At 60.1% G+C, this 12,714-nt stretch overlaps 1 protein-coding gene across 3 annotated transcripts in view; it reads right to left on the bottom strand.

Annotated features, from left to right (window-relative positions):
- Nucleotides 1-1,030: 1,030 nt before the first annotated feature.
- Nucleotides 1,031-12,714, bottom strand: part of INTS7 (integrator complex subunit 7) — a 30,864-nt gene continuing 19,180 nt past the window's right edge. For 2 of the 3 annotated variants that reach the window (XM_004612997.2, XM_055144389.1), the window contains 10 exons: nt 12,005-12,244; nt 10,724-10,861; nt 10,180-10,386; nt 9,275-9,469; nt 8,001-8,104; nt 7,155-7,223; nt 5,961-6,093; nt 4,079-4,177; nt 2,937-3,122; nt 1,031-1,594 (listed from right to left, as the gene is read on the bottom strand). In XM_004612997.2, coding sequence (XP_004613054.1) covers nt 1,316-1,594; nt 2,937-3,122; nt 4,079-4,177; nt 5,961-6,093; nt 7,155-7,223; nt 8,001-8,104; nt 9,275-9,469; nt 10,180-10,386; nt 10,724-10,861; nt 12,005-12,244 — 1,650 coding nt within the window. In that variant the 3' untranslated portion in view covers nt 1,031-1,315. Of the gene's footprint in view, nt 1,595-2,936; nt 3,123-4,078; nt 4,178-5,960; nt 6,094-7,154; nt 7,224-8,000; nt 8,105-9,274; nt 9,470-10,179; nt 10,387-10,723; nt 10,862-12,004; nt 12,245-12,714 lie in introns of those variants that run through there. The other variant, XR_008631028.1, reaches the window with a different exon arrangement.

Raw genomic sequence — 12,714 nt, forward strand, 5'->3', positions numbered from 1 at the left:
TGTCCAGGGGATGTCCAGGGAAACAGCACTATCTCACAGGCGCGGTCCCCAGGGGCTGGGAGCCCGTTCACCAGCCATCCTGCCCACCCTGCTTCACGGTAGAGTGCCCGGAGCTGGGTCGCAAGGGCCCATGCCAGCTATGCGAGCTATGTGATGAGCCGTAAGCAGCTGCTGACCGAGCCGCAGGCGAGTGAAAGGCTCGCCCCGCAGGGACGTGGCTCACTTTCGTTCCTTCTGAGGTGCTAGGGCCAACTCCAGTCTCACCACGGGTGGTGCCTACGTTGTTCTGTGGGCCCGTCTGGCCAGCAGCCAATGGTCACTGCCTCAATGCACTTTGCCTTCACTGGCAGGAAATGGACAGCCCACAGACGGCCTCCACACCTCTGCTCTGTCTCACCTGTCAGGTCAACAGTTAGCCCTGGGGCCTGCAGTCAACAAAACACCAAGAGCAACGAGGGACCAACAGGCCAGAGAGGACCAGGGTGGAGGCCTTGCACACGGCTCGCAACACTCTCTTAAGCAGGATGCAGGGCAGCCTCATCTAGGAGGCCCGGGTCCACTCACCACCAGGAGTGACACCAAGGGTGACACCAGCACGACCTATCCTGAACAGGAAACTGGCACGAGGCTGCGCAGCTTCCAAGATCTGCCCCTTTCTGGAGCATTCTGCCCTGATGAGGACCAGAAACCCGCTGTCACACCTACAAAGTTGATTCTGGAAATGTTGACTGGGTTCCGGGGCCTGGCCCGAGAAGCCATGGCCATTCTGGCTTTCCTGGCCCAGCCTGGCCTGGCCCCACCTGTTCTGAACAAGGGTGCGGGCCCCTGAGAGGCAGGAGGCAGCTGCGGGTCCAGGGTGATGTTCTAGAGCTGGCAGAGGAGAGGGAGGCGAAGGGGTCCCGGGGGCTGGCCGGGAGTTCAGGGCTCATGATGGGGTGCAGCTGAGCCCCATCGGCACACACCCCTCAGGACAGGCCAGACCCTGGCTACCCTGAGCTGGCGCCCAGCACCGCGAGAGCAGGGGCGGAAGCACGGGCAGAGCAAGAGACGTTTTATTTCGGAGGTGTGTGCGGGCAGCTGTGTCCCCACGCCTGCTCTTGGGGCCAGTGCCCGGCACACACAGTAAGAGTCTTCTGGTGAAGCAGAGAGGGAGGGGGTCTCGGCTAAGCCTCCCCTCTCCCAGCCGTGGCCCTGCAGAAGGAAGCGTGGCGTCACTCGGGGTCACCACACCTGGGCGGCGCTGGCCAGGGAGTGTCGGGGAGCCTGGCTCGGAATCCAGCCGTGCAGGGCCGGGCGTGGGGCTGTGGCCGCGTCGTCAGAAGCGCGTGTAGGCGGTGCGCTGGGGCTGCTGTGGGGGCTGGCTCTGCTGCTGCAGGCGCAGCTGCTGCGAGTACGGGTCCTCCAGGGCCTTGACGAAGATGGTGGTCCTCGGGCCTGTCTTCCACACAATGCCGTCGGCGTCCTTCACCGACGATTCCACGGTGATGTGGTGGGTGCCGAGGACAGAGAAGTTGAGCAGAAACTGGGTGCTGAAGTAGTCGTTGTGGGGCTCCACCCGCTGCTCCATCTCGTTGGTCACGTGGTCGAGGGGGACCTGCAGGAGTGGCAGTGAGGCATGCCCCCCCTCCTGGTGACAGGGCAGAGCTCCAGGCCAGGCCAGCTGCCACCTGCTGAAATAGCCTTCACCTCCCGCCCCACCCAGTCACCCCGACCTCACTTCCTCACAGACTCAGCATCCTCTAAAAGGGTCACACCCCTGAGGTGACAGGTACCACCAGTGTTGTGGCCCAAGGCCATGTGACCCACTCATGGAGTCTGCAGCAGCCGGGTGGAGGGCAGGTGCCCAAAGGCTCAGTGACGCCACCAAACACCAGCACCCTTGTCACTCTCTGGGAACAGGATGCTGTGTATAGTGGCCTGACACCCCCACGGTGACTGCAGGAAGCTGTTCCGAGGGAGAGCAGAGAAAGGCGCGAGCGGGACCGGGCCTGTGACGAGTGGAGGTCGGCCCGAGGTGCCCCCCTGAAGGTGGAGGGGTGGCTGCTCCAGGCACAGGATCACAGCCAGGCCCTCCAGAGGTCTTGTGGGGGTGTCAGGGCTCAGCCCCACGCAGGTGCCTTTCTAGGCCCGCAGAGGACGCTCGGTTCAGCTAGCATCGAGCCAGTTCCTGTACTACAAACCCGCGTTGCCCGGCAGCAGGTGACTGAGGCAGGACAGTCCCCAGCACCAAAGAGCCGGGTTGTTCCTTGCAGACCTGCCTGGTGCCACAGGCCACACATCTCACTACACACGCAGGGGCAGCTGTGCCCACCGTGCTGGCCCCACACAAACCCCACAGGCAGGAGAGGCAGCAGGGCAGCTGCGGACATGACCTCGCTGTCAGCTGTGCACGAGTGGACGTGGCTTCAGTGCTGTGGGGCAGAGCAGCCTCCCCGAGTGGACCACAACGCCTGGAAAGGCCACCAGGCCAAAGGCAGGAAGGCCAGCTTCAACCTGCCCCTGGACATCCCCAGTGCCCTTCATCTACCTGAACACCTGCTCATTCCACTCTGAATGTGCCCCTTGGCCCTGGGGTGTGGACTCGACACTCGCCCACGGGGCGAGCATGGATGGTCCAGCCCTTGTGGCCAAGCAGCACCCCCGGCGCCCCGTCAGGGAGGAGTCCAGCTCCTCACGGGTGCAAAGCCAACAGCCTCTGAAAGGCGAACTCAGAAAACAGGCCAGGGGTTCGGTCCTAGGGGCCTGGGCTGCCCTCGCCCCCTGCGCCGCCCCGAGGCCCAGAGCTGGAGCCCCTACTTCAACCTGATGCCAGGAAGGAGCAAGTGTCAGGGCCCAGATGCCACATGGGCTCCCAATCGTGACCTCGAGTCTGTGGGGTGGGGACCCGCAGCCACGGGAGCCGCCACCACTGGGTCGGACCACAACCCCGCAGTCACCTTGTAGTCCTGTCCCGACTTGCTCTGCAGCGTGGAGGAGACATTGAGGCAGACGGACTGAATCTTCCGGAAGAGCCCGGGCTTGGCGCCATGCTGGACCACCCCCTCCACCTTCAGGGCCAGCTGCTGGTTACTCTGCACAGCAATGGGCTCAGCAGGGTTCCGGGGTGATGGCGACAGGGCAAGCTGGAATAGGTGCCAGGGCTGAAAAGGGCGTCCCCCGACCAACTGCACACAGAGCACACGTGCACACACATGCACAGACACCCACACACAAACACCACATACCACACAGAAGTGCCTATGGCACACGTGTGCAGACACAGACATCACACAAACATCAAGCAGACACATCCCTCCCCGCCCTTCTCGGACAGCCCCTCAGGGGGACCAGGGAAATATACTATGGAAATTCTTGGGTCCGCCTGTTAGCTCACTTAAACAGCCTAAATTCAAATGGAAATGAACTTTAAGCTCTAGGCAGATACCCATAACCAGGCCCCAAGGCAATAAAGTCTACACAAATCCACCAACCGAGCTCGGTTTCCTTCTGGTAGCCTCAGGCACACAGGACTGTGCAGCTCACACACGGCCCCTGCACACCAATACCCCTCCCCCTCTCCCCTCTCTCCCTCTCCAGCTCCCAAACGACACTCCAGCAGGAAGTGCTGCCGCGCCTGTGCTCATGTGGCCCTGCGGGGTGCCCCAGAACCTCCTGCATGGTGTGCGCGCTGTGGCTTCAGACACGAACATCATTTCTGCCTTCTCATTAGGGTTCTTGAAAACATACACCAAGGCCGAAATGACAGTGGCTACAGTGGGCAGGGAGCGCCTCTGGCACATGGCTACCCTTGGTTCAATCTCGGGCACCCCACATGGTCCCCCAAGGCCACCAGGAGTGATCCCTGAGCAGAGTCAGGAGTGAGCCCGAGCATCATCGAGTGCACCCCCAAACAAAAGAATAAAAAAACCAAGAATGGGAGAACTTGGCTCCCCAGTCCTGGCCCTGACAAAGGCAGGGCGGCAGCCCACAGCAGGCTGGGCCCCGATCCCAGCTGCCCAGGCCCCAGCCAGGTCGGGCCCCTGATTCGATCCCGGCAGCCAGACCTGCGTCTGCCCTTGCAGTATGCTGGCCCCATTACCTTGATGCTGGTGGACTGAAGTTTCTGGAAAAAGTACCTCTGGAATGAAAGGGGAACTTTCAGCAAAGCAATGATGCCATCACAGAGGCAGGCCGTGTGCTGTGGGAGACAGAGACTCAGTGAGACCAAGGTCCCCAGCCAGATGAACAACGTCCTTGCAGGAAAGTCCAAGCCATGAGCGACTCAGGCACCAGGCCAAACACCCAGTACCAGTCCTTGGCAGATGGTCCTCCCACGGAGCCCAGTGACAGAACTCTACTCTGTAGACTACTCAATAAAGAGGCAGACAGGGGGCAACCCATATTCCTGCAGGGTGTGCTCTTGGGGAAGCCTGCCTCTCCAGAAGCTGCTGGAATGAGGAGAGACCAGCCCCCCTCCCCTCCCCCCCTGCCCCCGGCGACGCCCGGAGCCTAGCACCAGAGGCAGCAAACAGTCTCCTGGTTATCCCCTTGCTGCCCGCTAGGGACGTGGCCTGCGGTGTGAAGGGGGACTGACTACTGGCTGGCTCGGGCACTCAGCCCAGTTCCTTCTGTGGGGGTCTGAGTCCATGAGGGCTCACAGCCCCCTGCTTTTTTTTTTTTGCTTTTTGGGTCACACCCAGTGATGCTCAGGGGTTACTCCTGGCTTTGCACTCAGGAATTGCTCCTGGCAGTGCTTGGGGGACCATATGGGATGCCGGGGATTGAACCCAGGTCGGCCGCGTGCAAGGCAAACGCCCTACCCGCTGTGCTATTGCTCCGGCCCCATGCCCCCTGCTTCCTGAGGGTCTCCCTGGGAAGCCACAGTGCTGAGCACACACCGGGGAGGCTGGGTTTGGGGGAAGCCCCAGGAGACCCCCGGCTCAGGCTCAGCCCACCAGCCTGGGCTAAGGGCTCCTTCCTGTTTCCTTGACCATTTGCAAACATAACAGAAAAAGCTGCAGAACGGTGGCCCTGGGTAGGTGGGAATTTCCCTCCTGGTGGTCAGAGCCAAAGGCCACGGCCCACCCTCGCCCTATGCCACCTGTCCTCTGGGCCTGCTCCTCGTCAGGCACCACCCAGTGCCCGAGCCAGATCCAGCTGTAGACGAGCGAGAATCCACCTCAGGAGAAGCCACCGTGGGGGCGTGGCGTCCTCAGGTGAGGTGAATCCTGCAACCAGCCATGGGGGCACCTGCAGGGCTGGCTGGTGGAGGGCTTGGGAGCCTACATGCAAGCAGAGAAACAGTTCCGGAGGGTGATATGAGGCCACAAGCCTGCAGCAGGGCCGGAGAAGGCCCCAGGACGCTGAGGTGTGTGTGGGATCCCCAAGTCACTCTAGACACCCCCGGCCCCAGAGTGCACCTGGGGAGGTCATAGGGCCAGGGCAGGGCCACAAAGCTGAAAAAGAGACCAGAAGGCCAAAGCACGGTGGACACCGGAGGCCAGCGGGAGACGGCAGAATGCTGATGCGGCCCCTAAGCCTCTACAGTCAGCAGCTGCGGGCCTGCTGGCCAAACCATGCGGGCTCCGGTGCACAGAGAAGCCGTCGCTGGGAACCCTGAGGCCCAGGAGAGCTCAGGGGAGGAGGAATGCCTGAGCGGTCAGCGGCACACACAGGACGCGGAGGCTGGGACAGGCAGAGAGTGAGGGGGTCTGTGCAGTGTGCAGCTCGCCCTGGCCAGGCCCAGGTCTTCCTGCTCCCGCCAGCCACGGAGTCTCTGAGGAACGCTCAGCCCTGGCTTTCTGATGTGGCCCCAGAGGGCAGCCGGGGTGGAGACAGCTGCGGCCGGGCTCAGCTCAATGGGCGAGAGAGACAGCACGGCTTGGCCTGGAGATAGGCTCCGGGGCTGGGGCCACACAGAGGAAGGCCAACAGCGCCCTGTCAACCCGCCCGCACCCACCCAGGGCTCTGTGGCCACTTGCCATGTAGGATACAGGGGTGTACTTGCGAGTGAGCGCCTCCACCTCCTCCAGGACGCGGCTGTACACGGACATCACTCTCCTCTCATACTCGCTGTCGGCAGGTGCGGCCCCCATAGTCCCGTACTCCTGGAAGCTGCAGGGAGACCAGCACCATGGGCCAGGCGGCATCTACACCGGCCCCGCGCTGCCCACACAGGCACACAGCCACCCCCGGCCCGTGCCTGGATGCTGTACCCAGAGCTGTCTGCCAAAGAACAGACCCAGAATCTGTTCTTCTGACTGTGACAACTGTACAGGGCGGGCAGAGGCCAGGGATGGAGGGTGGGAGCTGCCACATGTGAGCTAAGCCCACTCCCCACACCAGCCTGCCGCCCTAAGGCCTCACTGCCCAGGTCCAGTTCCCAGGAGGTGGGCCCTCGTCCACCGGCACGCAAGTGCACGCGCAGAAACTGGGAGTGTGCGGGCACAACTCACTGGCAAAGGGCCCATGAAAACAGGGAGGAGAGGAGACACTTGGCACAGTAGTCAAGATCAGAGTGTCGTGGAGCCCCAGAGACGGGTGGGAACAGGACACGCTCACGGCTCGCCAGGGGCCCGAGGAGCAGGACGCTCTCACCAGGCCTGAAGAGCCTTGGGGGCCACGGCGCTGGGAGGGGAAATCTCGTGGCCTCATGGTTGCTGCCTATAGCTACCGGCCTCAACTGCAGCGGGAATTACAGTTAAAGTCATGTACTGCCAGAAAGAGATTAATGGGGAAAATGAGAATCGTGCTTTAATAAAAGCACTTTTAATAATTAAGTACCTAGTGGGAAAAAGAGAAGAATTTCAATATAGCAAAATAGGCATTTCTGTTTTGTTTGGGAGGCAGAGAATGAAAATGTTACATTCACCCTTATTATCGACTGGGGGCCACAGCAGGGAGAGCTCAGGGCTGACTCCTCCCTCTGGACCTGGAGGGCCATACTAGGTGTCGGGTAGAGTCCAGGTTAGCTGTGAGCAAGGCCAGTGCCTTCCCTGCTGTACTGTCTCTCCTGCGCCTAAATCATTAAACTTTATACCAAAGTTTGACCGTAACATGGAAGAATATGCTCGAGATTTCTCTCAGTCTGTGTCTTGAAACCAGGAGGCAGGTGGGACACAAGCGCGTCCAGGTGACTGCAGGGCAGACACCCCGAGCACTGGGCTGGGGAGTACCTGGCTGCGTCTGGGTCCAGAATCAGGGCTTCGATGGCGTGCGAGATGAGCAGACAACTCTGCTGCTGGCTGAGGTGTTAAGGTGACTCGTGCGAGTGACAACCCGCCCGCTCCTCCCCCATTACTGCAGCCAGCAGGAGACGGTGCTGCCGCTCCGGTGTCTCTGCTCCTCATGAACCAAGGGTCCCTGCTGGCGAGGCCCACGTCTGTGACCAGCTGGGCACTGCGAGGGGACACGGGCAGTCGCCTGCAGCTCCTCTCCGTCTTAGATCTTGGGGTATCTGGTCTAAGACTGGGTTCCCAGAGTCGGGTGTGACGCCCTGAACCACAGCACCTGCCTCAGGGCCCACTGAGGGTCCTGCTGCTAGAAATCTTTTATGGGTTCCCTCCCACCCGTGCCTAAGCCTCAGTGGGGAAAGCCAGGGGTGACAGAGAAGGGTGTGTCCGTCTCTTCTCGGGGAAGGCGCTGCAGCTGGAGCAAGGGGCCAGCAGCATGGCCGCACCACTCCAGGCCTCCAAACCCTGGGGTGAAGTTAGGAAGGAGAATCATGGACTGTCATGGATAGGGAGGGTCTGGAGCCTGGTCAGACGCGGATGTCCGCACCGAGGACAGCGGAACTCTGCATGGAAAGGAAAATGTCCCCAGGACTGGGGCACAGCACAGCAGAGAGGAAGCTGGCCACACAGTATGGCCAACTCAAATCTAGTCCCTGGTACCCCATAGGGTCCCCGAGAACTGCCAGGACACATCCCTGAGCAAAGGATTAATGCCTGAGCACCGCCGGGTGTGGCCCTAAAACAAAACAAGAAACAAAGAAAGGGAAAGGTTGGACCAGGCTAGGATACAGCTCCAGGCTCCTGAGACTGGCGGCGTCAGCATCAAAGGACGCCTGGTAAAGATCCCCGTAGCGAGCAGCGAGGCTCCGGAACTCCTCCATGGACTGTCTCATCTGCAGAGAAGGGGAGCCCAGGAGATGCAGACATGAGGACCAGTCACAGACCCGAACCAAGACCCAGAGACTCTGAAAGCACTGATCCTAAACTGGACAAAATGATCCTAAATGGCAAATGAACAGAACTACTGTGACAGGAACAAAAGCCATCACATTTGCAGCTCCTACCTGCTCCATAAAACCAAGCTCCCAGAAGAGAGCAACGTAGAGTCTCCTGCCCCTATGCCTGGCTGTCTTCACTGGGGCCCCTTGGAGGGGACGGGTTGCATATCCCTCACTGGCCCGAGCAGAGCCACGACAGTTGAAGACCTCCGGAACCCAGCTACAGCCATACTCAAGGCCACTACGTTCAAACGAGCTTCAAGCATGAAGGAACCAGCAGAGGAACCCAGGTATGAAGGACCCGGGGCCAAGATCTCCAAGGCTGCTCGGATCAGGACTGGGCCTCTTCCACCCAGATCTCCCATTTTCCAATAACTAGGTGGTCACACCCAGGGACTGCCACTGGCGCCATGTAATTCCATCAACGGCCAACATCCAGAGACCATAAAACCAAGCTCCCGGAAGCGCGTGGCCATCTAATAGCCTAGTTCTTCCTCTTGGAGAAACTGACAAGCTACTGAGAGTCTACTGCCCACACGGGAGAGCCTGGCAAGTTCCCCGTGGCATATTCATATCCTAAATACAGTAAAAGATATATACATACCTCTCGGAGAGCCCAGTAAGCTACCGAGAGTATCCCGCCCGCACGGCAGAGCCTGGCAAGCTACCCGTGGCATATTCGATATGCCAAAAACAGTAACAATAGGTCTCATTCCCCTGACCCTGAAAGAGCCTCCAATTGTTGGGAAAGACGAGTAAAGAGAAGCTGCTAAAATCTCAAGGCTGAGTGTAATAGAGACGTTACTGGTGCCCGCTCGAGCAAATCAACGAACAAAGGGATGACAGTGATACAGTGATACCTGCTCCACAGGGCACCCTCCAAACCCTCAGAAGTCTGGGGACACTACTTTCTGCTGTGTGACACAGGGCTTCCTTGGGGCCTCGTCCAGCACTGACAAGGCACCGGAGTCAAGCCACTGACTTGGAAATTCCATAATTTTTCATCGAATGGCCACAAAACCCTGAGCGTAGACACAAACCAACTTGGAAATCAGGAAGACTCGCCTGGTTGGAGATGCGACCACACCTCTGAAGGTCGTTCCCCAAGGTCATGGCGATGGTGGTGGCGATGGCAGGCGGAGGGCTGGTCTTCAGGCTGTTGCAGGTGCAGATGAGCTGAGAGAAGGCCTGCAGAAGGTCGATTCTGAGCTTCACAAACTCACACTGAAAGCTGAGTGGGTTCAGGGGTGTGCTGGCAGCCTGGGGAGAGAAGGGCTCTGACTGAGACAAAGGAGAGGGAACAGTGAAGTATGGCAGCCCGAGGCAGCAGGTGAGCCTGAGGTGACCTGCAGTGAGAGTCACTTCTCACCCTGCGAGAATCAGCTCAGAAACATCGCTCCAAACAGCGGAACTGTCTGGTGATGATGCAGAACCACACAGAAGCAAGCAGCTCCGTGAAACGTGGCTCGAGGAACAGGCCTTTCCCCGGGTTAGGAGACTGTGAGGAAGCATGGAGAGGGGAGGGGCACCCAGGCCTCAGAAAGCAGTGAGTGGCCCAGCAGGGGCCGGGCACAGGTCCTCACCCTGTCCTCTGGGTGGCAGCCATGTAAGGGACCCCTAAGCAGTGCCTGGGATCACCAGCAGCTACTCCCGGCAACACTTGGCCGGCTGGGCCCAGAAGGTTCCATGTTGGGGTCTGGGGGCCACCCGAGACACAGCCAGGTGCCCAGGACCAGACCCAGGGCCCAGCACATACCAGGCCCACGCTCCAGCCCCAGGCATCTCCCTGCCCTGCAAGGGGATGGCTGCCTCCCAGAGTCCCCAGGACCACATGCCGAGGAGAGGCACGAGGCCTCCCCCGCCCCCCCCCGCCCTACTTCTGCCTGAATGCAAAGGGCTGAGTCAGCACGTCTCCTGAGGTAGCTCAACCGGGAACAGGGAGGCAGGCGCTAGCAGGGGCATAGACTCACCGTCAAGGAAGCAATTCCCTTGTGGTAGAATCTCAGAGACTCAGCAATGCATGAGAGTGCTGAGCGGTAGTCCTCCTCCCTCAGCCCTGCCAGGCAGTGCTCCGCGCACGAGAACTCCTCCAAGCTGTGCAGCCAGAAGTAGAAATGCTCCGAGGCCACCTGAGTCAGCAGGCTCCTGTACAGCTCCTGGGCCATGTCGTGGTTCCCCTAAAGCCCAGAGCACGCCCGCACCTCAGGGTCTGCAGCGGGACCCTGGTGCTCTCAGACTCAGGCAGACCCTTCCCGAGGAAAATGCTGAGCTGTCTATGTGACACAACACCAGCTGTTCTCAGGCCCGAAAGTGGAGAGACGGGATAAGGGACCAAGCCCAGGGCAGTAAAGGGCAGCTGCAAGGAGCTCACAGGCTCTGGAGTCCCTGGTCATGCCCTAACGGGGTCAGAGCACCCAGGCAGCACCAAGGACGGGCCCTTCCCCGCTGGCCTCACTCCAGTTGCATTTCCCCACCCGAGCCACGCTCCCAGGACCCCGGGGGCACTGCACACACCATCCGGGACGCTTGCCGGGCAATTCGGTAGACGGTCCAGCCGTTGGAGACACTCTCCAGCTGCTGCTTGATGACCTGCTTGACCTCGGCCGATAGTGCCTTCTGACTAGCCACGAAGACCACCGTGGCCAGGCTCACCTGACAGGAAGCGAGAGCATGAGACGCGCGTCCTGCCCATCAGCGCCCCACCTCGAGATGCCCAAGGTCTGTCCAGACAGGAGGGCGGACCACTCCCACTCTGAAGCCATGCGGCCACGTTATTCCATGGCTCGTCTCACAGTGAGGGATGAATGGTGACGGCACGGTGACAGCAGTGAAGTGGGTCGACGAGACGCTTCACCACAGAGGAAGGTCCCTAAAGCAGCGAGCACACAGCCGTCCTGAAACCCTGCTGCTGCCCTGGCCATGTGCAAGGCGACCACACACGACACAGCGACACCCTACCTGGGGATGTGGCTGCACCTGGGAGAAGGACAAAGAGGCCCCAAGGGCACACCCAGGGGGCACCACAGGCTACACCAGGGCTTCCAGCTGCACCTTGGAGGGTCTTTCTTAACCCATGGGATGGGAGCAGAGCTTTTCTCTAACACCCCGACACTCTGGGGATCATGCTTCGTAATTTAGAATGACTAAATATGTTACATGACTCAGGCTGTACTAATGAGAAAAGGATAAAAATCACATTAGCTTCTGTCCAGAAAGATGGTACGGAAGGTAAGGAGCTTGCTTTGCTTGCAGCCAACCCGAGTTTGGTCCCTGGCCCCCCATATAGTGGAGTGACTCCTGAGTACAGAGTCAGAAGGAAGCTCTGAGCACTGCAGGGTGTGGCCCCAAAACAAAGCAAACAAAAACCACATTAGGTGAAAATGAAGTTTGATTGAAAAAAAGATTGGCCAACTGCCCCCCACGGCACATACACCCCGGACGCTGCTCAGCTGCCCTTCGTGTGCAGACACCGGTTTCCTGTCTGCAGCTCAAGTTCAGGACTGAACTGTTTTGTGAAAGAGATTTCTGCGTCTTAGGCATGAGGCAGCGGAGATGAGCGAGAGAACAAGAGAGCGAGAGAGCACACGGAGCACTCGCCAGGCCACTGCTGAGGGAAGCAGTGTGGGCAGGATGCACTGGGCTCCCATACCAATGAGCTCACGCTGCCCCCTTCGCACACTCTGGGTTTGGGGTGGCACTGCCAGAATGTTGCCCTTGTAAATGGGATGGCTGCTGGCAATGCTCAGGGCCCCATGGTGCTCTGCCACGACCCCCAGTCCCCGGGGCTCCTGTTACCAGCAGTTCCTGCTGCTTGTCGCTGGCCGAGCGCCCAATGGTCTTGTAGAGCTCCAGGAGGTCTCCCAGCAGGCCCTCGCCCAGCACCGGCAGCTTCATGGCGATGGCCGCCAGACAGTGGCACATGAGGATGCAGGCCGCAGGCCGGGCTGCGGGCAGCTGCATCAGCAGCGCCTCCACCACAGACTGGCCAAGATGGGGCCGGCCGGTGGCCAGCTTCACCATGCAGTTCAGGGCGACCTGCGGGGAGCAGAGTCAGGCGGTCACTCGGGGAAGGCGCAGATATAAGGTAAGGAGCCGGGCGAGCGAGGGGAGGGGTCTTGGTGGGAGTGACCCTGACTTCCACACTGCACACTGCGGCAGGTAGGCCGGCCCATCCACCTGGCCTCCACCTGACATTCCTCAGGAAGAAGATGCGATAAGCCCCCGGAGCAACACTGACGAGGCCAGAGAGCTCTTCAGCCTTCATGCTTGAAAACCATTTTTTTCCCAAGGATTTTTGGGCCATACCTGGTGGTGCTTAGGGCTTGCTCCTGGCAGGAAACCCAGGGGACCCTAAGTGGCGCTAGAGACTGGGCGTGACGCAGCCACATGTCAGGTAACTGCCCTGCCTGCTGCACTATCTCCCCAGGCCACATTCTGAAACCTTGAACACCTCCATGTGAATTCTGTGAGGCGTGAAAGCAGGGCTGGAGGTGGGAGGGAATGCA

This window comes from Sorex araneus, chromosome 7, assembly GCF_027595985.1.
Source record: "Sorex araneus isolate mSorAra2 chromosome 7, mSorAra2.pri, whole genome shotgun sequence".
In the NCBI taxonomy this organism is placed as follows: Eukaryota; Metazoa; Chordata; class Mammalia; order Eulipotyphla; family Soricidae; genus Sorex; species Sorex araneus.